Source organism: Bombina bombina, chromosome 4 (genome assembly GCF_027579735.1).
Source record: "Bombina bombina isolate aBomBom1 chromosome 4, aBomBom1.pri, whole genome shotgun sequence".
Taxonomy (NCBI): domain Eukaryota; kingdom Metazoa; phylum Chordata; class Amphibia; order Anura; family Bombinatoridae; genus Bombina; species Bombina bombina.
The window spans coordinates 492,765,518-492,792,694 of NC_069502.1; the positions used below are offsets into that span (position 1 = coordinate 492,765,518).

The 27,177-nt window shown below is 36.2% G+C and overlaps 1 protein-coding gene across 1 annotated transcript in view; it reads right to left on the reverse strand.

Moving 5' to 3' along the window:
• Window positions 1-27,177, reverse strand: part of BMP5 (bone morphogenetic protein 5) — a 397,705-nt gene that overhangs the window by 184,213 nt on the left and 186,315 nt on the right. The window contains exon 2 of the mRNA XM_053710397.1: window positions 10,406-10,598. Coding sequence (XP_053566372.1) covers window positions 10,406-10,598 — 193 coding nt within the window. The remainder of the gene's footprint in view (window positions 1-10,405; window positions 10,599-27,177) is intronic.

The following is a 27,177-nucleotide window of genomic DNA, read 5'->3' on the forward strand; positions in this document are numbered from 1 at the left end:
TTTTCCATAATGTATTTCCATTAAAGAATACTGTTGATCCTTGCCATACATTAACAGTTGTACCAAGAAATATATGAAGATACATTTTAATGGCAAGCGAGTTCCTGAAGATTAATTTGTTTCTGTCTTAAAAAGTACTGATTAATTTTATTAAAATAATAAACACATAGTGCTAGATTACCAGTAGTTTATTTTGTTTTTTTGCCCGTACTGGAAGTAGCGTGCAAATTTTCAAAGTTGAAAGTAAATGCATTCGCTTGAGATCAATTGATTTTAATGCGTCAGGATAGCGCAACTTCAGAGCGAGTCAAAAAGTTTCGCAAAAAGCATAAAAAATACATTTAAAAGTACAGTTACACTCATAATAACACTGTGCAATTTTTTTTTTCCAATTGCATAGAAAAGTTATAAGGGCTCAAAGATATGAGGTCTCAGGTGTTAGAAAAAAAGTCTGCAAAGGGCTTTAACATACAGATACATACATATAAATAAATGTCTAAAGATGTATATATGTGTGTACATGTGTATTTATGTATTTATATATATATATATATATATATATATATATATACCCATGGACAGCGCTGCAGAATATGTTGACGCTTCCTAAATAAAGTATAATAATAATAACAATAATAATAATTTATATGTGTATGTACGTATTCAAATACATATATACAGATATAAATACATTAAAACATATGTATACATATATAGACATATTTATAAGTGCATTGGAACCCACTGCAGTCAAGTATCTGAAAATCATATTTATGCAATATTCATATTTAATTAAGTGTTTATCTGTGTATTTACTGTAAATATTTCACATTCCAATTTTCTTCATATAGGGGAATGGGGAATATGTTATAAGTAATTTTAAATAAATATTTTTATATATATATATATATTGATATATATTTTACTAAAAAAACATCATATATAGGTATAGATTTAACAAGCAGTGGATGCTGCTTTCTAACCCCAAAGTTTCAGGTCCGCCTGAAACTTAAGTTAAGAAGCAGCGGTTGTAAGGTCATCTAATTGCGATGATTGACACCACCTGCTAGGGGCCGATTCACCGCTAATGTGCAGGGGGTGGCATTGCACGAGCATTTCACAAGAAATACTTATACAATGTTAAATGCCGACAGCGTACAGTGAATCATGTCCACCCGGCACTTGATAAAATGGCCCCATAGAGTACTGTGCATAAGTCTTAGGCCACCTTTAGATTTTTTTGTTTTAGCAAAATTTTAATGAAATCCATACTTATTTTTCGGTCTCTTTATTAAGATACAAGCAGAAAATACAGGAAATATGTACACAAAATATTTTAAAGAAAAACACAATTTTAAGAACAAAATGGCTTCTTCAGGAAAAAGTTAGTATTTAGTGTGACCTTGTATAGCACTAAGCACATCTTGATCTCTTTTGGGGAGACTGTCCTGAAGTTTTCTGAAGTAATCTTTTGGTATATTATACCAGGCTTATTTCAGCACTTCCCAGAGTTCTTCTTTAGATTTAGGTTTTTCTTTCACTATCCAGGTGATCCCATACTGCCTCTATAATTTATTTATAATAAGTTTTTCTCTCCAAATATGATTTCACTGCAATATCAGTGTGCTTGGGATTGTTATCATGCTGAAAAATAAACCCATTCACAATCAGGTGCTATCCAGTAGGAATGGCATGATGAATTAAAACATATCTGTACTTTTTAGCATTCATGATCCCATCAATTCAGACAATATCACCAGTCCCACTGGCAGAAATGAAGCCCCAAACTAAGACAGACCCTCCACCATGTTTCACTTAAAGGGACACTAAATCCAATGTTTTTATTTAATGATTCAGCTAGAGCATACAATTTTAAGCAAAGTTCTAATTTACTCCTGTTATAAAAAAAAAATAGTTCTCTTGCAATCTTAATTTTAAAAGCAGGAATGTAAAGCTTAGGAGCCGGCCAATTTTTGGTTCAGAACCTGGGTTATGCTTGCTTATTGGTGGCTTAAATGTAGATATCAATCAGCAAGCACTATCCAGGGTGCTGAACCTAAAATGGGCCAGCTCCTAAACCTTACATTCCTGCTGTTTAAATAAAGATAGCAAGAGAAAGAAGAAAAATTGATAATAGTAATAAATGAGAAATATGCTTAAAATTGCATGTTCTATCTAAATCATAAAATAAAAATTGTGGGTTTAGTATCCCTTTAAGGCTGCAAGCAATCATTCTTCCATCTCTCTCCAACTCTTCTTCTCACATATTGGATTTGTCACTCCATAATACTCCACTGATAGCATATCTTAGCCTTTTCACCCTGTTCCCCTTCTGAATAAGTGTTTTTTTGGCTGCTACCCTTCCACAAAGACCATTCCTGATCAAGATTCTTCGGACTGTAGAAGGGTCAACTTGGCAACCTGATGAAGCTGCCAGATGCTGAGCTAGGTCCTTGCTGGACTTAATCCGGTCTCTCAAAGAAGAAACTCTGAGAAACTTCTCATCAGATTTTGAAAGTTTTCTTGCCTTCCAGTCCTTTTTTTGGTCATTGACCTCTCCTGATTCTTCAAATTTCTTTATAACAGCTCAAATACCACAGCTTGAGTATCCAGTTTGTTTGCTGATTTTCCTTTGATAGTGGCTTTGCTGATACAAAAGTATGATTTTTTCTGTCAAATTCTGTGATCTTTGGCATTTTGAATGGAATGATGATGTGATTGAAAGTTGGTCTTATTAGCAAGCTGTCATGATACGCTCATATGGAGTAGTTAATACCTAGAATAGGCACCCAGCAGAGGTGGCATGGTGTATCAGCATTAATTAATCTGAATTGTTCTTTCTTTTAGTAAGATCTGTGTTTGCTAAGGAATACATTGATCTAAAGACCCCCTTCCCTCCCCCCTCTTCCTGGTGCATGCCATCTCTTGGTACTGTAAGTTAAGGACTTGATAGGAGTGGTTAGTAATTGTTATTTAACAAAAAGGGATGTGGTCTTGATAAGGGAGACTCAAATATAATTGAATGTCTAGCAAGATTTTGGCAGAACTTGCCTGGGTCATCATATCAAGAACATCTGAAGGAAGTTATCACACAAAGTTATTGGAAACTTGGTAATATGTGCAAAGTGTAGGTATTGTCTTTAGTTTATGTCCCATTTTATTTTAAAGAACTGTATATTTGCATTTATTCTTATTCTTTTGTATGTCTTCTGTTTTTATAATTTTTGTCTTTTGTTATTAAACATAGAATAATCGTATTCTGTCTTTGGGCTCTAATATCTTAATTCACACTCTGTAGAGACAAGGTTAAAGTCACGTTACCTAATTGTTAGTCGTGTGAGTTATTGGGTTTACAAGACACCCTTATTGAAAACTCTTGGTGGTGGCAGCATTGTTAATCTGAGGTGGTGTAAGAAGGATTTGAGAGTTAATTTGGTGTCCTTTTAGGTCTTTGTAGAGGTAAAGGTGTAAGGGGCTGAGTGCTATTAACCCCTTCATGCCCACACTCTCCCCATAGTCCTGGCTGGGCTGATGTTTAGTCATCACACAAGCTTCCAATAAATTAAACTCTTATCACATGTTTATGTAATGCTCAAGCATGTCTTGCAGATCTGGTGTAATAGACCTTTTTCACAGCAGTCATTTTGACATGAAATAGTATGACAAATACAGGTGTTAGCAATGACATTAATTAGAGTTCTATTCCATTTAGGTTTACGAGATCCAGGTTCCTGCTATTGCTCAAGTGTCTGTTTTTCATACTGCATACAAATATCCTGTATTCTATGTGTGTGTATATATATATATATATATATATATATATAATGTATATATATATATATATATATATATATATATATATACAGTATATATATTGTTTATATTTAATATTTCAATAACCCATTTAAGATAGATATATATTGTTTATATTTAATATTTCAATAACCCATTTAAGATAGCAATTCTTCATGTGCCCTAACCCAATCATGTTAGTTCAAAGTTGCAAACCCTGATGCATGTTACATGTTACAAAAAAGTCAAAATCAAAAATAAATTACAAAGTACACTTACACTTATAATAGTACATCTAATAAAAAATATTTATAAATTATATTGCACACAAAAGTTATATGGGTCAAAGATATGAGGTCTTGTGTGTTAAAAAAAGAAAAGGCAGGCAAATGGCTTTGACATTGACATACATACATATTCATATTTAAAGATGGATATGTATGTATTTATATGTGTCTATATATGTGTACAGATGTATTTATGTATGTATATGTGTATATATGTATTTACAGATGTATATACACATATAAACACACACACACACACACACATATATATATATATATATATATATATATATATATATATATATATATATGTGTGTGTGTGTGTGTGTGTGTGTGTGTGTGCATAAGAGCCCTTTTCAGTTGTTAGTAGATGAAAACATGAAAAAGTATTATTCATATTTAATAAAGTGTTATAGGCTACATTTACTGTAAATATTTCACATTCCAATGTTCTGCACACAGCAGGATATGTTTTATGTATTTATAAATAGATATTTTTTTATTTATATATATATATATATATATATATTCTATATAGAACCATATATATATATATAAATATATATATACCATCAGATATATTTAGAAATATTTCTTTATGAATAAATATAACATATTCTGCAATGTGAAAAACATTGGAATGTGAAATATTCATATTTTCATGTCAGGTTAGCGCACATGCTTGTTTTTTTCCCACTTTTTTTTCTCTATTGACTGCTATGGGGGAATAGGTTAATGCACCAGCAATATTCTATATTCTGTTTGGCTTTTTTTTTGTGTCAGGCTAGCGCGAGAGCGATAACTTTTAACTTTCAACTTGTTATATCAACGCAACCTGACTCACGCAAAAATCTTACGTCTAGCACAATTAGCACTCTAATGAAAGAACTAAATAGTGTTCCACTTGTAGTCTAGCCCTAAGTACATTTGATGCACCTTCCTGTGAGTATGAGTTCTATTATTCTGGATCCTAGTTTTCACTGCAGGTGTCTGAAGGAGAGTTGGTGAACATTTACAAACACATCAGGCCTGGAATGCAGTCAAAACTAGATTTCAACATGGCATCACTCATTACTAGAGGGAGGTGGGGAATAACCTCAATGTTATGCTTAATAAATGTATTTTGTGCTTAGTGTCCCTTTGACGACCTTCACCTTGCAATAACTAGTGGGTGAAAGTGCAATTTGTTTGGTAGAACGAATAATCATGTGGACATTTCATTTGGACAATCGAATGTTGATAAGAAGGAAAATCTATTAGAATTTGGTAATAAAATGTTATTTCCGTTTTTTTAATGTTACTTTAATTTTTGAATGTTCATAATTAGATTGAATATCCACATTCTAAATTTTGAATGTAACATTCGATTTAACAAATACTATTAAGAAGTTCAATAGTTCACGTGGTAGGGAATTTAGTAAATTAATACATAATAGATACAAATATATTGATTCCATTTTTTTTGAATATTGCATAATTTGAATATTAAATTTAAAGAGTGCATTAAAAATACTATTACAAATATGATACACATTTTTTTAATTTAAATATTGCATAAGTCACATCAAATTATTGGAAAAATTCAAATAGAACGTTTAAAGATAGCATTAGAAATACTATTACATTAAACGAATGTTAGACATAAAAGTCTGCATAATCTATTTTAAGTCCAAATATATGCTTAAAATAGATTATGCAGGATTAAATAACTTTCCAATTTACTTATATTATTAAATTTGTTTTGTTCTATTGGTATCCTTTGTTAAAGAGTAAATCTTGGTAGAATAATTGGGCCACAGGAGAGTGAGCATAACTTTAGCACTCTTTGGCAGCAGTGTTTGCAACAATTCTTGTAGCAATATTATATTGTTGCAAACACTGCTGCCATAGGCCTAGATTTGGAGTTCGGCGGTAAAAGGGCTGTTAACGCTCCGCGGGTTTTTTTCTGGCCGCACCATAAATTTAACTCTGGTATCGAGAGTTCAAACAAATGCTGCGTTAGGCTCCAAAAAAGGAGCGTAGAGCATATTTACCGCAAATGCAACTCTCGATACCAGAGTTGCTTACGGACGCGGCCGGCATCAAAAACGTGCTCGTGCACGATTCTCCCATAGGAAACAATGGGGCAGTTTGAGCTGAAAAAAAACCTAACACCTGCAAAAAAGCAGCGTTCAGCTCTTAACGCAGCCCCATTGTTTCCTATGGGGAAACACTTCCTACGTCTGCACCTAACACTCTAACATGTACCCCGAGTCTAAACACCCCTAACCTTACACTTATTAACCCCTAATCTGCCGCCCCCGCTATCGCTGACCCCTGCATTACACTTTTAACCCCTAATCTGCCGCTCCGTAAACCGCCGCCACCTACGTTATCCCTATGTACCCCTAATCTGCTGCCCTAACATCGCCGACACCTACCTTCAATTATTAACCCCTAATCTGCCGACCGGAGCTCACCGCTATTCTAATAAATGTATTAACCCCTAAAGCTAAGTCTAACCCTAACACTAACACCCCCCTAAGTTAAATATAATTTTTATCTAACGAAATAAATTAACTCTTATTAAATAAATGATTCCTATTTAAAGCTAAATACTTACCTGTAAAATAAATCCTAATATAGCTACAATATAAATTATAATTATATTATAGCTATTTTAGGATTAATATTTATTTTACAGGCAACTTTGTAATTATTTTAACCAGGTACAATAGCTATTAAATAGTTAAGAACTATTTAATAGTTACCTAGTTAAAATAATAACAAATTTACCTGTAAAATAAATCCTAACCTAAGATATAATTAAACCTAACACTACCCTATCAATAAAATAATTAAATAAACTACCTACAATTACCAACAATTAACCTAACACTACACTATCAATAAATTAATTAAACACAATTGCTACAAATAAATACAATTAAATAAACTATCTAAAGTACAAAAAATAAAAAAGAACTAAGTTACAGAAAATAATAAAATATTTACAAACATAAGAAAAATATTACAACAATTTTAAACTAATTACACCTACTCTAAGCCCCCTAATAAAATAACAAAGCCCCCCAAAATAAAAAATTCCCTACCCTATTCTAAAATACAAATATTACAAGCTCTTTTACCTTACCAGCCCTGAACAGGGCCCTTTGCGGGGCATGCCCCAAGAATTTCAGCTCTTTTGCCTGTAAAAAAAAACATACAATACCCCCCCCCAACATTACAACCCACCACCCACATACCCCTAATCTAACCCAAACCCCCCTTAAATAAACCTAACACTAATCCCCTGAAGATCTTCCTACCTTGTCTTCACCATACCAGGTTCACCGATCCGTCCTGGCTCCAAGATCTTCATCCAACCCAAGCGGGGGTTGGCGATCCATAATCCGGTGCTCCAAAGTCTTCCTCCTATCCGGCAAGAAGAGGACATCCGGACCGGCAAACATCTTCTCCAAGCGGCATCTTCTATCTTCTTCCATCCGATGACGACCGGCTCCATCTTGAAGACCTCCAGCGCGGATCCATCCTCTTCTTCCGACGACTAGACGACGAATGACGGTTCCTTTAAGGGACGTCATCCAAGATGGCGTCCCTCGAATTCTGATTGGCTGATAGGATTCTATCAGCCAATCGGAATTAAGGTAGGAATTTTCTGATTGGCTGATGGAATCAGCCAATCAGAATATAGTTCAATCCGATTGGCTGATCCAATCAGCCAATCAGATTGAGCTCGCATTCTATTGGCTGTTCCGATCAGCCAATAGAATGCGAGCTCAATCTGATTGGCTGATTGGATCAGCCAATCGGATTGTGGGTGGGTTGTTATGTTGGGGGGGGGGTATTGTATGTTTTTTTTTTACAGGCAAAAGAGCTGAAATTCTTGGGGCATGCCCCGCAAAGGGCCCTGTTCAGGGCTGGTAAGGTAAAAGAGCTTGTAATATTTGTATTTTAGAATAGGGTAGGGAATTTTTTATTTTGGGGGGCTTTGTTATTTTATTAGGGGGCTTAGAGTAGGTGTAATTAGTTTAAAATTGTTGTAATATTTTTCTTATGTTTGTAAATATTTTATTATTTTCTGTAACTTAGTTCTTTTTTATTTTTTGTACTTTAGATAGTTTATTTAATTGTATTTATTTGTAGCAATTGTGTTTAATTAATTTATTGATAGTGTAGTGTTAGGTTAATTGTAGGTAATTGTAGGTAGTTTATTTAATTATTTTATTGATAGGGTAGTGTTAGGTTTAATTATATCTTAGGTTAGGATTTATTTTACAGGTAAATTTGTTATTATTTTAACTAGGTAACTATTAAATAGTTCTTAACTATTTAATAGCTATTGTACCTGGTTAAAATAATTACAAAGTTGCCTGTAAAATAAATATTAATCCTAAAATAGCTATAATATAATTATAATTTATATTGTAGCTATATTAGGATGTATTTTACAGGTAAGTATTTAGCTTTAAATAGGAATCATTTATTTAATAAGAGTTAATTTATTTCGTTAGATAAAAATTATATTTAACTTAGGGGGGTGTTAGTGTTAGGGTTAGACTTAGCTTTAGGGGTTAATACATTTATTAGAATAGCGGTGAGCTCCGGTCGGCAGATTAGGGGTTAATAATTGAAGGTAGGTGTCGGCGATGTTAGGGAGGGCAGATTAGGGGTTAATACTATTTATGATAGGGTTAGTGAGGCGGATTAGGGGTTAATAACTTTATTATAGTAGCGCTCAGGTCCGCTCGGCAGATTAGGGGTTAATAAGTGTAGGTAGGTGTCGGCGACGTTGAGGGGGGCAGATTAGGGGTTAATAAATATAACATAGGGGTCGGCGATGTTAGGGGTAGCAGATTAGGGGTACATAGGGATAACGTAGGTGGCGGCGATTTGCGGTCGGAAGATTAGGGGTTAATTATTTTAAGTAGCTTGCGGCGACGTTGTGGGGGGCAAGTTAGGGGTTAATAGATATAATACAGGGGTCGGCGGTGTTAGGGGCAGCAGATTAGGGGTACATAAGTATAACGTAGGTGGCGGTCGGCAGATTAGGGGTTAAAAATTTTAATCGAGTGGCGGCGATGTGGGGGGACCTCGGTTTAGGGGTACATAGGTAGTTTATGGGTGTTAGTGTACTTTAGGGTACAGTAGTTAAGAGCTTTATAAACCGGCGTTAGCCAGAAAGCTCTTAACTCCTGCTATTTTCAGGCGGCTGGAATCTTGTCGTTAGAGCTCTAACGCTCACTGCAGAAACGACTCTAAATACCAGCGTTAGAAAGATCCCATTGAAAAGATAGGCTGACGCAAATGGCGTAGGGGGATCTGCGGTATGGAAAAGTCGCGGCTGAAAAGTGAGCGTTAGACCCTTTAATCACTGACTCCAAATACCAGCGGGCGGCCAAAACCAGCGTTAGGAGCCTCTAACGCTGGTTTTGACGGCTACCGCCGAACTCTAAATCTAGGCCATAGAGTCTTAAGGAGAAGTGCACACTATATATAGTATATGCAACTTTGGTAGAGTTATCTATCCAAACAGCAGACAGAAAACAATAAGCCAAAAATCACCCAAGCTGAATATAAAAATAAACTCCAAAAGATTGGAATGTTTCTATAACTTTTTTTATATCGATTGTCAAATTAAAATAGCATTTTTTCAAAAGTTTAATTTGTCCTTTATTTACACATTACGTTTTTAAGCTCAACTTTTCTTTTCAGTGTGATTAAAAAAGGAATCGTCAAATTAAATGAAAATAAATATATAAATAAATGTAAATATAAAAAACAAACAAATTCAATTAAAAGAAAACAAAGCAAATAGTGAAATATAATTTAGATCATGTGTCATTCCCCCCCCCCAAAAAAAGACTAGAATATCACGATTTCAGGTGAAAACAAAAGCAGTCCCTACAGTTATTTATTCCTGCAACACAAAATACTTCTGCATAGTCTTTATAGAGAGAGCTGTGGTGCTGCGGTATGTAATTAAATCTGGTTCATAGCCAACCTCTTAATCCAAAGTACTCATTCAAAAGTCAAACAGAAGCTGCAACTGCATTCTTAGCTTACCCCAGATCAATCCAACACCAAGCTCCTGCTACCAAAAATATGCAAACTTTTGACCTGACAAATTTAAAAGAGGCTACACAGAGATTGCTTAAAACTATACAGTTTTTTTTTTTTTTGTGCTATGGAACATTATTACTGTGTTAGTTAACATTGAGGGAAAATGTAGTTATATTATGGTTTTAAGATTTATAAATATGTCTATGTTCACAACAATGCATAGTTTAGACAAATGAAAATCAGATCAGATTGATTTACTGTACCTAACAGAATATTCTTTGATGATCTGGTAAATGCTAATTTTTAGAGTTTCATTTCCAAAACGACTGTTGCTTCGATCCTTGTAAATTCGAAACTCTGCTGCTGTCACTGCTTCTCCATGTGGGATTTGCGTTAGGTCAAATCGAAATTCCTTGTAGTGCCTTCGAAGGTGTGAAAAATCCTTGTCTCTTTCAACTAAAAGGAAAAAAAGAAATCCAACAGTAAACCTTAAATACAGCCAATGATTAACTGTGGATTTACATGGCTTAGCAATAAAAACATTCTGGCAGGCTGATATGACAGTGGGTAAATAGCAAAAACCACAAATCCAGACATAGCTTCCAGGTAAAGGAAGCTGTAGTTTTCACTTCAAAAGAAAGAAAACTCATTAGTTTACTAAAATTTCAGGAGTGCAACTGGAAATAATACTAAAACAGCTAAAAGTGCATGCTATAAAAGTGATTTTAGACATAGGCAAAGTAGAGGTACGAATGAAAGAGGACTCTGTATTGGGTTGGAGGGGAAACACGGAAACATGGAAAATGGAAATCCCAAGCAGAACTGAAACTGATATTTTTATTAGACTTTCCCCCACAAAACCCTAAAATATATTAAAATGATTCCTGTCATTCTGTGAAAAAAAGCTCAACAAATCCTTTGCTGTATTAATAGATCAAGGACATTTTATGTAAACAAATTTTAAGTTTGGAAATCTGGAAATTTCCTACTGCTTGATTTATATTATTTCCACAGTTCCTAGGTATTTTAGAAAAATAAAAAGAATTAGGAAATTGTTAATAACTTTCTCAAATGTGTGAAATAAAGTACATATTTACCAAAGTGATTTCCTTGTTTTTCTCAGCATATATATTTTATGTTTGAAAGATGGGTTTTTTTTTAATAGCACTAAGGGCTAGATTTATCAAAGCTGAGGCGTACAGGGGCATGTATACACGCCCCTGTACACCTCAGCTCACCTGTGGCGGGGCAAAATTACCCGCAGGTAATCACCATTGCACACAAGCGCAATTTTGTGCTTGCGTGCAATCCCGCCCCCTGCCCGCGCACAGCCAATCATGCGTGGGCAGGAGCTGTCAATCTCCTCGATCGGACTCGACCTTAGAGGTGGCGAAGAGGTTAAGGAAGCGACGGTCTGGTGACTGCTGCTTGATAAATTACGGTGAGCAAGTTCTTGTGAGAACTTGCAGCCGTAGGGCTTTGGTAAATAGAGCCATAAATTGCAGTTACTGCAAGACCTTTTGTTCAGCATACAAACATCAAATGTTCTGTTATGTGCTGTGTGCCAATTGTACTATGCAGGCAAATATGATACTGCTTTATAAATATGTTAGGCTTATGAAGTATCTGCTGTTAGCTCTAAGTATTATTTACTGGATTTGTATTGTAATTCATGTAAAGGTCTAATATGAACCATTAAAATTAAGCATTAAAAATAGACCAATAAATAAATTATATAATTCACAAATGCATAGTACAAAGACAATGCAATAGCTATTACTAGTAGATTTTTGCTTAATTTCTTCCCCCACTGTACCACGTGACAGCCAACAGCCAATTACAGACTCATATATGTATACAATGTAAACTTAAAGGGCCACTGTAAGTAAATATTTTCTATGCCTGTTACTAACTAACTACCCCAAATACGCTTTTTATCAATAGCATTTCATTAACATATCTCTACCGTATATCAGAAATCTTGTCTGCAAATTTAATTGTTTTCCAAACCCACTCCGTGGGTATCCTTTGCTCTGTACCAATCCGTTTATAATACCTAGGTTTCAAAATGGCGCTTTAAACACAAAGTTATTGGTTTAAGTATTTTGAACATGCAGTGCTGAAAATAGTGGGCAGGATAACGTGATATCATCGGCGAGTAAAAGATATAACTTTTAGAACGTTATGAAACTTCGTTTTGGAGAAAATATAGGTCAGTAGGTTTTAATTAATGTTTATTAACTTTAATATGTTAGTTGTTTAGCTTAAAAATTATAACAGAAAGTAATCCTTTAAGAGCTGGTGCCTACAAACGTGTGAATATAAAAAAACTGAGAAAAAATTATAATAGAAGTAAATAGGAAAGTTTAAAACGGCATGCTTTATATTAATTTACGAAAGTTTAAAGTGAAGGTAAATTTAGATGATAAAGTGCCCGGTTTTTAAAAATCTGATTAAAAACAGGGACAGTTTAATTCATCAAAATTTACATTTCACTCATGTTGTGAAAATACTTACCTTTTAATCTTGACAGCCGATCCAGCGATTCCCCCGGTCATCAAAAGCCTCTTCATACGTCAGAAATGACGGATCGGTCATCCTCCAATCAGTGTCTGATTCAACGCCATGATTAGAGGAAGCCAGATTCCTAATTTTTGACCTGGGAAGAGGCTTTACAACGGGCGGGGGAAGCGATGCAGCATCTGTCAAGATTAAAAGGTAAGTATTTTCACAACACTAGTGAAATGTAAATTTTGATTAATTTAATTACCCCTATTTTTAATTGTTTTTTTTTAAAACCGGGCACTTTATCATCTAAATTTACTTTCACTTTAATTATGACTTTAGTGTCCCTTTAACAATTAGTTCCTATTTCTTGATTTTTCCCTATGGGCTTTGCACCCAGGATTTTCCGAGATTAACTGCTTGAGCCCCTGAAAGCTGTGCAGCTGTCTGTGAGTGCTGGTGAGCACCCAGGGCTGTGAGTTTTGCAGGATCATGAGAAGTGTACCCAGTCCGGTTTGAAGGAAATTGCAAAGGGACATTTGTTTGTATCTCAGTGTGTTTGGTTGAAGGCATGCATTGTGTGTCTGTAGGTTAGGGACCCAGGGAGGAAGAGACCTTGACGTGGTGCTGGGCCTGTCACCATTTGGCAAAAAGCTGTAACTACTCTACCATTCTGATATTAATCTAGATGTGTGCATATATATTAATGAATACCAATACAATACACGTGTCAAACTCAACCGTTTTTAACAATACAATAGTTAAACAAGGACATGAAAAATAAACCTATATGAGCGGGGGTATTGTGGGTATATTATACATGTGTATACACTGTATTATGTATATAAATTATACTGATTTAGTGTACGGGATATTGAAAGTGAGTAATTTCAGCTTTGCACTATGTTAAATGTTTTTTTTTAATCTATGGCTTTCTTAATATTCAATTTGTATAACCGCTATAAGTTTTCCCTATACTCTAAGGCCTAGATTTGGAGTTTGGCGTTAGCCGTGAAAAACGCTGGTTTTAGGCTAACTCCGGTATTTGGAGTCACTCAAAATAGGGTCTAACGCTCACTTTTCAGCCACGACTTTTCCATACCGCAGATCCCCTTACGTAAATTGCGTATCCTATCTTTTCAATGGGATCGTTCTAACTCCGGTATTTAGAGTCGTGGCTGAAGTGAGCGTTAGACATCTAACGACAAAACTCCAGCCGCAGGAAAAAAGTCAGTAGTTAAGAGATTTCTGGGCTAACGCCGGTTCATAAAGCCCTTAACTACTGTACTCTAAAGTACACTAACACCCATAAACTACCTATGTACCCCTAAACTGAGGCCCCCCCACATCGCCGCCACTCGATTAAATTTTTTAACCCCTAATCTGCCGACCGCCACCTACGTTATACTTATGTACCCCTAATCTGCTGCCCCTAACACCGCCAACCCCTGTATTATATTTATTAACCCCTAATCTGCTCCCCACAGCGTCGCCGCCAGCTACCTACAATAATTAACCCTTAATCTGCCGACCGCAAAGCACCGCCACCTACATTATAGCTATGTACCCCTAATCTGCTGCCCCTAACACCGCCGACCCCTATATTATATTTATTAACCCCTAATCTGCCCCCCACAACGTCGCCTCCACCTGCCTACACTTATTAACCCCTAATCTGCCGAGCAGACCGCACCGCTACTATAATAAAGTTATTAACCCCTAATCTGCCTCATTAACCCTATAATAAATAGTATTAACCCCTAATCTGCCCTCCCTAACATCGCCAACACCTAACTTCAATTATTAACCCCTAATCTGCCGACCGGAGCTCACCACTATTCTAATAAATGTATTAACCCCTAAAGCTAAGTCTAACCCTAACACTAACACCCCCCTAAATTAAATATAATTTTAATCTAACGAAATTAATTAACTCTTATTAAATAAATTATTCCTATTTAAAGCTAAATACTTACCTGTAAAATAAACCCTAATATAGCTACATTATAACGAATAATTACATTGTAGCTATTTTAGGATTAATATTTATTTTACAGGCAACTTTGTAATTATTTTAACCAGGTACAATAGCTATTTAATAGTTAAGAACTATTTAATAGCTAAAATAGTTAAAATAATTACAAATTTACCTGTAAAATAAATCCTAACCTAAGTTACAATTAAACCTAACACTACACTATCAATAAATTAATTAAATAAAATACCTATAATTATCTACAATTAAACCTACCACTACACTATCAATAAATAAATTAAATACAATACCTACAAATAACTACAATGAAATAAACTATCTAAAGTACAAAAAATAAAAAAGAACTAAGTTACAAAAAATAAAAAAATATTTACAAACATAAGAAAAATATTACAACAATTTTAAACTAATTACACCTACTCTAAGCCCCCTAATAAAATAACAAAGACCCCCAAAATAACAAAATGCCCTACCCTTTTCTAAATTACTACATTTCAAAGCTCTTTTACCTTACCAGCCCTGAACAGGGCCCTTTGCGGGGCATGCCCCAAGAAATTCAGCTCTTTTGCCTGTAAAAAAAAAACATGCAATACCCCCCCAAACATTACAACCCACCACCCACATACCCCTAATCTAACCCAAACCCCCCTTAAATAAACCTAACACTAAGCCCCTGAAGATCTTCCTACCTTGTTTTCACCCTACCAGGTTCACCGATCCGTCCTGAAGAGCTCCTCCGATGTCCTGATCCAAGCCAAAGCGGGGAGCTGAAGAGGTCCATGATCCGGCTGAAGTCTTCATCCAAGCGGGAGCTGAAGAGGTCCATGATCCGGATGAAGTCTTCTATCAACGGCATCTTCAATCTTCTTTCTTCCGGATCCATCTTGCAGACCTCCGACGCGGAACATCCTCTTCTCCCGACGCCTACTAGCCGAATGACGGTTCCTTTAAGGGACGTCATCCAAGATGGCGTCCCTCAAATTCTGATTGGCTGATAGGATTCTATCAGCCAATCGGAATTAAGGTAGGAATATTCTGATTGGCTGATGGAATCAGCCAATCAGAATCAAGATCAATCCGATTGGCTGATCCAATCAGCCAATCAGATTGAGCTCGCATTCTATTGGCTGATCGGAACAGCCAATAGAATGCAAGCTCAATCTGATTGGCTGATCGAATCAGCCAATCAGATTGAACTTGATTCTGATTGGCTGATTCCATCAGCCAATCAGAATATTCCTACCTTAATTCCGATTGGCTGACAGAATCCTGTCAGCCAATCGGAATTCGAGGGACGCCATCTTGGATGACGTCCCTTAAAGGAACAGTCATTCGGCTAGTAGGCGTCGGGAGAAGAGGATGTTCCACGTCGGAGGTCTGCAAGATGGATCCGGAAGAAAGAAGATTGAAGATGCCGTTGATAGAAGACTTCATCCGGATCATGGACCTCTTCAGCTCCCGCTTGGATGAAGACTTCATCCGGATCATGGACCTCTTCAGCTCCCGCTTGGATGAAGACTTCAGCCGGATCATGGACCTCTTCAGCCCCCCGCTTGGGCTTGGATCAGGACATCGGAGAAGCTCTTCAGGACGGATTGGTGAACCTGGTAGGGTGAAGACAAGGTAGGAAGATCTTCAAGGGCTTAGTGTTAGGTTTAATTAAGGGGGGTTTGGGTTAGATTAGGGGTATGTGGGTGGTGGGTTGTAATGTTGGGGGGGGGGTATTGTATGTTTTTTTTACAGGCAAAAGAGCTGAATTTCTTGGGGCATGCCCCGCAAAGGGCCCTGTTCAGGGCTGGTAAGGTAAAAGAGCTTTGAAATGTAGTAATTTAGAATAGGGTAGGGCATTTTGTTATTTTGGGGGTCTTTGTTATTTTATTAGGGGGCTTAGAGTAGGTGTAATTAGTTTAAAATTGTTGTAATATTTTTCTTATGTTTGTAAATATTTTTTTATTTTTTGTAACTTAGTTCTTTTTTATTTTTTGTACTTTCGATAGTTTATTTCATTGTATTTATTTGTAGGTATTGTATTTAATTTATTTATTGATAGTGTAGTGGTAGGTTTAATTGTAGATAATTATAGGTATTTTATTTAATTAATTTATTGATAGTGTAGTGTTAGGTTTAATTGTAACTTAGGTTAGGATTTATTTTACAGGTAATTTTGTTATTATTTTAACTAGGTAACTATTAAATAGTTATTAACTTTTTAATAGCTATTGTACCTGGTTAAAATAATTACAAAGTTGCATGTAAAATAAATATTAATCCTAAAATAGCTACAATGTAATTATAATTTATATTGTAGCTATATTAGGATTTATTTTACAGGTAAGTATTTAGCTTTAAATAGGAATAATTTATTTAATAAGAGTTAATTAATTTCGTTAGATTAAAATTATATTTAACTTAGGGGGGTGTTAGTGTTAGGGTTAGACTTAGCTTTAGGGGTTAATACATTTATTATAGTAGCGGTGAGCTCCGGTCGGCAGATTAGGGGTTAATGTTTGAAGTTAGGTGTCGGCGATGTTAGGGAGGGCAGATTAGGGGTTAATACTATTTATTATAGGGTTAGTGATGCGGATTAGGGGTTAATAACTTTATTATAGTAGCGCTCAGGTCCGCTCGGCAGATTAGGGGTTAATAAGTGTAGGCAGGTGGAGGCGACGTTGAGGGGGGCAGATTAGGGGTTAATAAATATAATATAGGGGTCGGCGGTGTTAGGGGCAGCAGATTAGGGGTACATAAGGATAATGTAAGTAGCGGCGGTTTACGGAGCGGCAGATTAGGGGTTAAAAATAATATGCAGGGGTCAGCGATAGCGGGGGCGGCAAATTAGGGGTCAATAAGTGTAAGGCTAGGGGTGTTTAGACTCGGGGTACATGTTAGGGTGTTAGGTGCAGACGTAGGAAGTGTTTCCCCATAGCAAACAATGGGGCTGTGTTAGGAGCTGAATGCGGCTTTTTTGCAGGTGTTAGGTTTTTTTTCAGTTTAAACAGCCCCATTGTTTCCTATGGGGGAATCGTGCACGAGCACGTTTTTGAGGCTGGCCGCTTGCGTAAGCAACTCTGGTATCGAGAGTTGAAGCTGTGTTAAAAATGCTCTACGCTCCTTTTTTGGAGCCTAACGCAGCCTTTTTGTGGACTCTCAATACCAGAGTTATTTTTATGGTGCGGCCAGAAAAAAGCCGGCGTTAGCTACGCGGGTCGTTACCGACAAAACTCTAAATCTAGGCCTAAGTGTTTTACTTCTAATATTGCAGCCGCACTGTACCAAACGTGTTCTATATTTATAAAGGCATTTGTTACAGTGCAGCCGCAATATTAGAAGTAAAGCATGTTCAATACAATGAAAACTTCGGCTATACAAATAGAATATTTAAAAAAAACACTTAAATTTTAAACAAGGTGACTGAGATCCCAAAGTTAGACAGTCCCTATTATCACAGTTGACGAGAGTCCTTCATTTGTACGTTAAAGTATCTTTTTATTTTTTTTATTTTTTTATTATTTTCAATTTCTTGTTGCCTCCTCTTAAAAACAAATAAAGATAGAAAACCCTTTATCTAAACTACTCAGGACCGGATAGTACTGTGATCAGAAATGTAATAGTTGTTGTTTTAAATAAATATAGACAATTATTTGCATTTTAGAAAAAAAAAACAAAGACACAGGCGGAGAAGATTGTGATTTACAGGTGGGAGAAAATAGTAATTTTTGATACTTAAATTTTTTTTTTTTTTATATATATATATAGAGAGAGAGAGAGAGAGTGTGTGTGTGAAATAGAACTTGCATGCTTCACCAAACAAGGGATAGAAAAAAGAAAGAATGGCAAAATAAAAGTTTATGTACAATATTTACCATAAATGCTTTATCATATCACTCTTAATTATGCTATGGGGTCAATTTATCGAGCTCCATACGGAGTGTATTCGGACCGAGTATACCATTTTAAATAAAAAAGTTTCCAATTTGCTTCTACAGGTGAAACTCAAAAAATTAGAATATCGTGCAAAAGTTAATTTATTTCACTAATGCAACTTAAAAGGTGAAACTAATATATGAGATAGACTCATTACATGCAAAGCAAGATAGTTCAAGCCGTGATTTGTCATAATTGTGATGATTATGGCTTACAGCTCATGAAAACCCCAAATCCACAATCTCAGAAAATTAGAATATTACATGCAATCAATAAAACAAGGATTGTACATAGAACAATATCGGACCTCTGAAAAGTATAAGCATGCATACTGTATGTACTAAGTACTTGGTTTGGGCCCCTTTTGCAGCATGCGGCGTGGCATGGAAGCTATCAGCCTGTGGCACTGCAGAGGTGTTATGGAAGACCAGGATGCTTCAATAGTGGCCTTCAGCTCTTCTGCATTGTTCTGTCTCATGTCTCTCATCTTTCTCTTGGCAATGCCCCATAGATTCTCTATGTGGTTCAGGTCAGGCGAGTTTGCTGGCCAATCAAGCACAGTAATCACACAGAAAATGAAAATGAAGTCAGCATCCCCATAGAGCTCGTCTGTGGAAGGAAGCATGAAGTGCTCCAAAATCTCCTGGTAGAACGCTGCGTTGACCCTGGACTTAATGTAGCACAGTGGACCAACAACAGCCAATGACATGGCTCCCCAAATCAACACAGACTGTGGAAACTTCACACTGGACTTCAAGCATCTTGCAGTGTGTGCCTCTCTATTCTTCCTCCATACTCTGGGTCCTTGGTTTTCAAATGAGATTCAAAATTTGCTCTCATCAGAAAAGAGGACTTTGGACCACTGAGCAACAGACCAGGTCTGTTTTTCTTTAGCCCAGGTAAGACGCTTCTGATGTTGTTTGTTGTTCAGGAGTGGCTTGACAAGAAGAATACGATATTTGAAGCCCATGTTCAGGATCCGTCTATGTGTGGTGGCTCTTGATGCACTTACTCCAGCCTCAGTCCACTCCTTGTGAAAGTCCCCAAAACTTTTGAATGGCCTTTTCCTGACAATCCTCTCCAGGCTGCAGTCATCCTTGCTGCTTGTGCACCTTTTTTTCCACACTTTTCCCTTCCACATAACTTTCTATTAATGTGCTTTGATACAGAACTTTGGGAACATCCAACTTCTTTTGCAATTACCTTTTGAGGCTTTCCCTCCTTATGGAGGGTGTCAATGATGGTTTTCTGAACAACTGTCAGGTCAGCAGTCTTTCCCATGATTGTGATTCCTACTGAACCAGACTGAGAGACCATTTAAAGGCTCAGGAACCCTTTGCAGGTGTTATGGCTTAATTAGCTGATTAGAGTGGGACACTTTAAACCTAGAATATTGCACCTTTTCACAATATTCTAATTTTCTGAGATTGTGGATTTGGGGTTTTCATGAGCTGTAAGCCATAATCATCACAATTATGACAAATCACAGCTTGAACTATGTTGCTTTGCATGTAATGAGTCTATCTCATATATTAGTTTCACCTTTTAAGTTGCAACTTTTGCACAATATTCTAATTTTTTTAGTTTCACCTGTAGAAACAAATTTGCTTCCTTTTCCATTGTGTACTTTGTTGGAGAGATACCTAGGTAGGTGTCTGGAGCACTACATGGCAGGAAATTGCGCTGTCATTTAGAGACTCTTGCAAATGGGTAACATTGCTGCCATATAGTGCTCCAGGCACATGTACATTCCTGATCTTAAATTCCTGCTTTCCAACAAAAGATACCAAGAGAACAAAGAAAAAATAATAATAGAAGTAAATTAGAGAGTTTTTAAAATGTCATGGTCTATCTGAATCAATTCTATTCTGTCGAACAATATGGAGGACTAGTAGAGAATCAATGGAGCACTAATACAGAATCCATAGTGGAATTGTGGGAAATATGGCAAGTGGATTTAAATAACAATGCAGTATGCACAAGCTAATTAAAACATAACCCACTGTTTAACCTGCATGTGAACAGAAATATAATAGTTTCAGGCAGCTAGCAAATGTAATTGCAGTAAACATTTTATGTTGGTTTAATGAGCTATCCCTCTGAGCGTAATCATTAGTGCTTTTCAGAGTGTTGCATTTAAACATTGAGAGGCATATTTGTAAAGTCATTGCATTTTCACTAAAAAGGAATCAGAGGCAGAAAACTGAACTTATTGTCAAACAGGAAGTCACTCCTCAGTTTTTCAATTACATTTTTCTGTTGTGCATAAATAATGAATTCATTATTTTATTGTCATTTCATTGTGATAAAAGCAAAGAAGGTAAAATTGGATTTGATTTTATCTAAGATCATATAAACAGATAGATATTATACATAGTTTGACATTGTTTCCTTGAAGTGCTGTTTTAACCACTTCATTATTTTAGTGATCCAGCTGATATAGGGCTATATTACGAGTGGAGTGATAATTTGTACTCACACTCTTGCATTAGCTACTCTAGACTTCGGCTTTTTGGGCACATCGGATAGCACACATATTACACGTTGAAAATAAAAAGTGTTATGTGGGACTAGCTGCTCTGCTTTTTATTAGAAGCAGCCGATTGTGATTTACAACCTTTAGGGCACTTTGACAACGATGTTTGTAGACTGTAAGGCTGTTGCTATAAATGAAGAGCTTGATTACTAAAGGTTAACTAACAAAATAAAAATGTGTATATGTGTAAACCACTCACATGGCATATTTGTGTATGTATATATACATTATATATATATATATATATATATATATATATATATATATATATATATATATAATAGACTAGAATAGCGCACTCCCACTCGCTAGAATTCTCCAGACCAGGGTGCATAAACCATAGATAAAGTCCAATAATATGCACTCACTGGATTTAAACACGGCACACTTTATTCAGTTGTGACGTTTCGGGGCATTCACCCCTTCCTCAGACCGTCTGAGGAAGGGGTGAATGCCCCGAAACGTCACAACTGAATAAAGTGTGCTGTGTTTAAATCCAGTGAGTGCATATTATTGGACTTCATATATATATATATATATATATATATATATATATATATATACAGTATATACATACACATCACATTAAAAATTGTTCATCTGTTCTTTTATCAAGTGAGTGTGGTATGTTTGTATTTTGTGGTAAGTTGAATTTTACCCCTGAATTTTCTGGATTATTTACTATAGATCTATATACAAATGCCACTGTCTGGGTCCTAAAAGTGGAGTTCCTAAATATTCTTATTGCCTTCTAATTTTAAACACATTTGTTGACTTCTGGATTACATATAATCTACAACACTCAATTTTTTCTTTGAGAGCAACATCATATTATATTTATATTTCAGAACAAAATAAATTTAACATCTGTGTGTATTTGTACCAAAAATATCAGCTTTCACAAGATTTTTTTCATGTAGTGGAAAAAATACCTACATTTTATACTTTCTTCCACTGGCTGCAAAGGTTGTTGATGAGCTTGTATGCTGCTAGTTTTAATATTGCTATTGTTTACCCAAAACTGTGTTTAGCTCCAACAAAATGTTAAGCACATAGTCAAAGTCATCTCCAGAAAAGCAATACACTAATGGCTTGTCAGTAAACATGTCCTATGAGCCCATCTGGGTCTGCACAGATGTGTATTACTGTCTCAGAACTGACATTGACTATGTGTTTAACTATTTTGCAAGAGTCTAAAACACTTCTGTGCAAGCACTAGTGCAATAATAAAATGCCCTAGCAAACTGTCACATTTTATGTCCCTTTAAATAGGGTTTTCTTTAGAATATTTTGCATTAAAAGTTTAATATGATACGTTTTTGTTATACATAATAGAAATTGTATGGCCATTTGAGTTAAGTGAATATTGATTTTTGGTGTAGCTTCCATTACAACAAATATTGCAATTGGTGTATGTATTTGTGTATCTCCATAAAAGGGAAAATGTAATTACCTTAAGCTTTAATTTTTTACATCTAATATTTATTTTTAGTTGTCCTAAATAATAATAAAAAAAAATGTCCTCAGTTTTTTTCACTTTTTTTTTGGGGGGGGGGGGGTGCGCTTCAGGTTTTTGTGCCTACAGGCACTTGAGATGTAAATCCGGCCCTGCCTAAGCAGCAGTCAGATATCTATCTGCTACTGAAGAGTTCTAATAAGAATGAAACAGGCTGTCTAGCAGTGATTCCTGTATTTGCTGCAATCACCCTTTTAAGGGATCGCTGTGTTAAAACAGTATTTGAAGCAAAAAGTCTAAGATTTTGCATATCTAATTAGCATATCCTACCCAGAATCCTCTTGTGTATTGGTTACAATGTATATGGAATTTTACTGGGGAAAAGTAAGTGGGGATATATGCCTACATATGCCAATTTCCTATGCATTTTTTTTTATTGATGTACTTTTGAGACATGGAGGATTTTAATCTCAAACTTTTATCTCCACCATAATTTTAATGAATATATATATATATATATATATATATATATATATATATATATATATATATATGAAGAAAAGCACTCTCTGGTCTTTTAGTGAATATTTAATAAATCAAGCGTGACGTTTCGGGGACACACTCCCCTTCCTCAGACAAACAAAAACTGCATTCAACTGAAACTTTAAACAAAATAAGCCCCTCCCCCAGTGAGAAAATTGCGCCAAATTTCAAAAACAGTTGTCATGGTGATTCTCAATAAACAAGTACTGACTAACTAGAGCCTAGTGCAAAGTGCAATAACAGAAGAGCTCTATATACACATAAAACATTACAAAGAGCATTTCATGTGAACAGTTAAATATGAAAAATAATGTGCTGTGTTGTAATGGCATCACAACATTATTAACTCAAAATCGTGATACATATACATCTGTCCCACCCTGGTTGAAGTGAACTTTACACATAATGTGATTCATGCAGTATCTAGTGATTCATAGTGTTAATATCAAACAACCTAGATGGGCACCAGATAACGCAAAACATCTGAGGACCGTATTTGAGTTAAACCATACAATAAAAAACAAAGTTCACAGAAACATCCCATTACTTTCGGTTTACGTATATACTGTGTTACTAAGGGTAGTTCAAACTCTATCAATCTAATCAATATTTAAATACCTGTTCCAGAATATTCAGTTGCGATGAAGCACTGAGCTGTAGCGGGGGACACGCTCCTCACGGCCATTCCGTGACGTAATCAGTAAGCGCCATACCTCACTCGGTTGTAGTTGCCTTAGCAACCATACACACAGAGCAGCCGGTGGCAAAAATTTAAGAATATTACGATTGCCACTTTATTAATAGATGGCATATCACATTTTACAATTTACTGAGGCTAGTTCAAAACCAATTATAACTACATGGTCCAGTCTATTTCAGTTGTGAGGAACCCGCTCCTCACAGTACCCTGTCGGGGCAAAAACAAAAACAAAAAGCCGCGTGTCAGCTAAGTTATTAGTTGCCATAGCAACAACAAATACAAATCGGCTGATGACAGGGGTTATGAATAGTATCATTACCAATCGGTTGAGACTGACACACATCTACCACCCCATGCTGGGAACCAATACATGCCTGAACCAAAGACCAACAAAGTAAAAGTAGCATAGCATATGTGAATCACTGGAATTTTCCAGGGGGTCCATACAGGACATCTCCATAACACGTGTATATAAATGGTCAATCCCTAGAATGTCTGTCTCAATCAACCTAAACTCCTTAAGAGAAAAATATGTATAGAAACATGGGTTGATCTAATATATAAATAATCAACTGTAAAAGAGGGACACTGATACTCAGATTATGTGAGACACCCCAACAAAAATACATACGTCTAACACCAACAAATAAACTGAGTAACCAACAAACACAACAAAAATAATATAATGAAAATAATAATAGTAATAAAAAAGATAATGATAATAATAGAAATAAAAATAAGAATAATAAAAAATAAATATAAAGTAAAAATAACAAGTAGAAATAAAATAGAAATGAAATAGAAATAATAATAATAAACTATAAAAATGAAAAGATAAACTAAAATAAAATAACATAAAAGTAAAAAAATACAAGTAAATAAAAATAAATATAAATATAAAATAAAATAAAACAAAATAGAATAAAATAAAATAAAAAATATAAAAAATAGAATGAAAGATACATGGATAGATGAGTAACATGTAGTGGTAATGAAACCAGACCCAGAAGTGACAGCAGAAAAGAAAACACCCAAAGATAAGAACCAGAGGACAAAGTAACATGTGAAAAAGAAGAGAAGCAAAAAGAGAAGAAAATCAGAGCCAGAAAGCAGAAGAAAGAGGGTGCAGGAAAAAAGGTAGGGGGGAGGGAAGGGTAAAAGGGGAGGGTAAAAGAACTAGGGGGAGAAAACATGAAACAAAGATCACTTAAGTCAGTGAACAGGTATAAATGGATCATAGACTCTCAGATACTCAAAAAGTAATACAGGAATCACAAAATATGTCCATCTGGGATCCGCAAGATTCACATGTTAGGATCATCTTGGTAGAGTCATCTTAATAGTAGGTCCCCTGGATTCACAGAAAACAATGCCAGTCCAGACTGACATTAAGACCCCACGGGCGTAGCGTATTCAGCTTGAACATCCACTTGGATTCTAATTGTAGTAAAGTCCGGTGTCTATCCCCTCCTCTTGGGGGTAAAGGTACATGTTCGATGATCTTGAACCTTAAGTCCTGTACACTATGTCCACTGGTGGCAAAATGGTGTGCCACTGGTTGATCACTATCTTGGTTCCTAATTGCAGCTCTGATCGCTGATCTATGATTGGCCACGCGAGTGCGGGCGTCGTCAGCTGTTTTTCCCATGTAAAACAGCCCACACGGGCAATTGATGAGATAGACCACAAAAGGTGTAGTGCAAGTAAGGTAATGGTGTATCTTGTAATTAAGATTCATATCCGGATGGTGAAAAGTAGCTCCAGGAATCATGGAATGACATGTGGTGCACCCTATGCATCGAAAACATCCCATCTTTTTATGAGATAGCCAAGTCTTATTATCGTAACAATGTATGGGGTCGGTCACCACCAGTTGGTCTCTCAGGTTTCGATTCCTTTTAAACCCCACTCTAGGGCTATCCCAGTCTCCAAATGGTAATGTGGGGTCACTTTGAATGATATGCCAATGCGTCTTTAGGTTGTGTCCAATATGCTTTGTATCAGGACAGTATTTTGTTGTAAAGGTCATGCGTTTAGTGGCCACTCTCTCCATCTTGTCCTTGGGATCATCCTGTTCGCCCATACATTCAAGCAAATATTGCCATTTGTATCCCCTGGCCATAAATTTCACCACCATGTCCTGGAGCTGTGTCTTCTTGGTCTCATTGTTGGTATTGTTTCTACTCACTCTGGACATTTGGCCCTTGGGGATGGCTCTAAGTAAAGATGTAGGGTGACAGCTACGTGCATGTAGCACTGAGTTCCTGTCTGTTGGTTTCTGATATCCTTAAGTCCTGTACACTATGTCCACTGGTGGCAAAATGGTGTGCCACTGGTTGATCACTTCCTTGGTTCCTATCTGCAGCTCTGATCGCTGATCTATGGTTGGCCATGCAAGTGCGGGCGTCGTCAGCTGTTTTTCCCACGTAAAACAGCCCACACGGGCAATTGATGAGATAGACCACAAAAGGTGTAGTGCAAGTAAGGTAATGGTGTATCTTGTAATTAAGATTCGTATCCGGATGGTGAAAAGTAGCTCCAGGGATAGAGGCTTTAGACCCAGAAGACATAGACAGTTTAGACAGTACACTAGGAGAAACCTTCAAACCATTGATACTAGTTCGGGTACGGACTCAGATACCCCACAGTCTGCACAGGGGCCATCTCCACCATATAGAGGGACCTCACGCCCCTATAGAGGAAATAGACAACAACAGTCTTTTTTAGGGGTGACCACTGGCTCAGCAGGGGAAGAGGAGGCAACATCCAAGAAGAGGTGGTCAGAGGCAGACCACCATTCCCCCACCAACCTCCACCACTACATCAATGAATAATAACTTGGTCATCAACATTAGTGATCGTGTTCTTTCAGAGCCAGAGATCCAGCTCTTAAATAAGGGACTTAATTTTGTACCCACCAAAATTGGTGACCCTTTTGATCTGTGGATAGATCAACAGAAATTCCAGCGATCACTAAGACTCAAAGAACATTTTAGTAACAGTATAGCCTCTGAAACTGATATTCAATTTCGCAAAGCCAGTAAGTTTGATCCCACTAGCTACAATTCGAGTATTAAAACATACTCTCGCCTGGTGCAAAAGGATACCAATATGGCAATCAAGCCAGAATTCAGAAACAACTTGACAAAGGAAGAATTTTCAGCCATAAAAACTCTGGCTACAGACCCCAAGATTATCATCCATCCAGCGGATAAAGGGGGAGCCATCGTGATAATGAACTATGATTACTACCGTTCGGACATTATGCTCCAACTAAGTGACACCATGACTTATCTACAACTTCAAAGAAATCCGACTAAGGAATTCCAGAAAGAAATTGAAACTTTGATGAAGGAAGGCGTGATGCAGGGATGG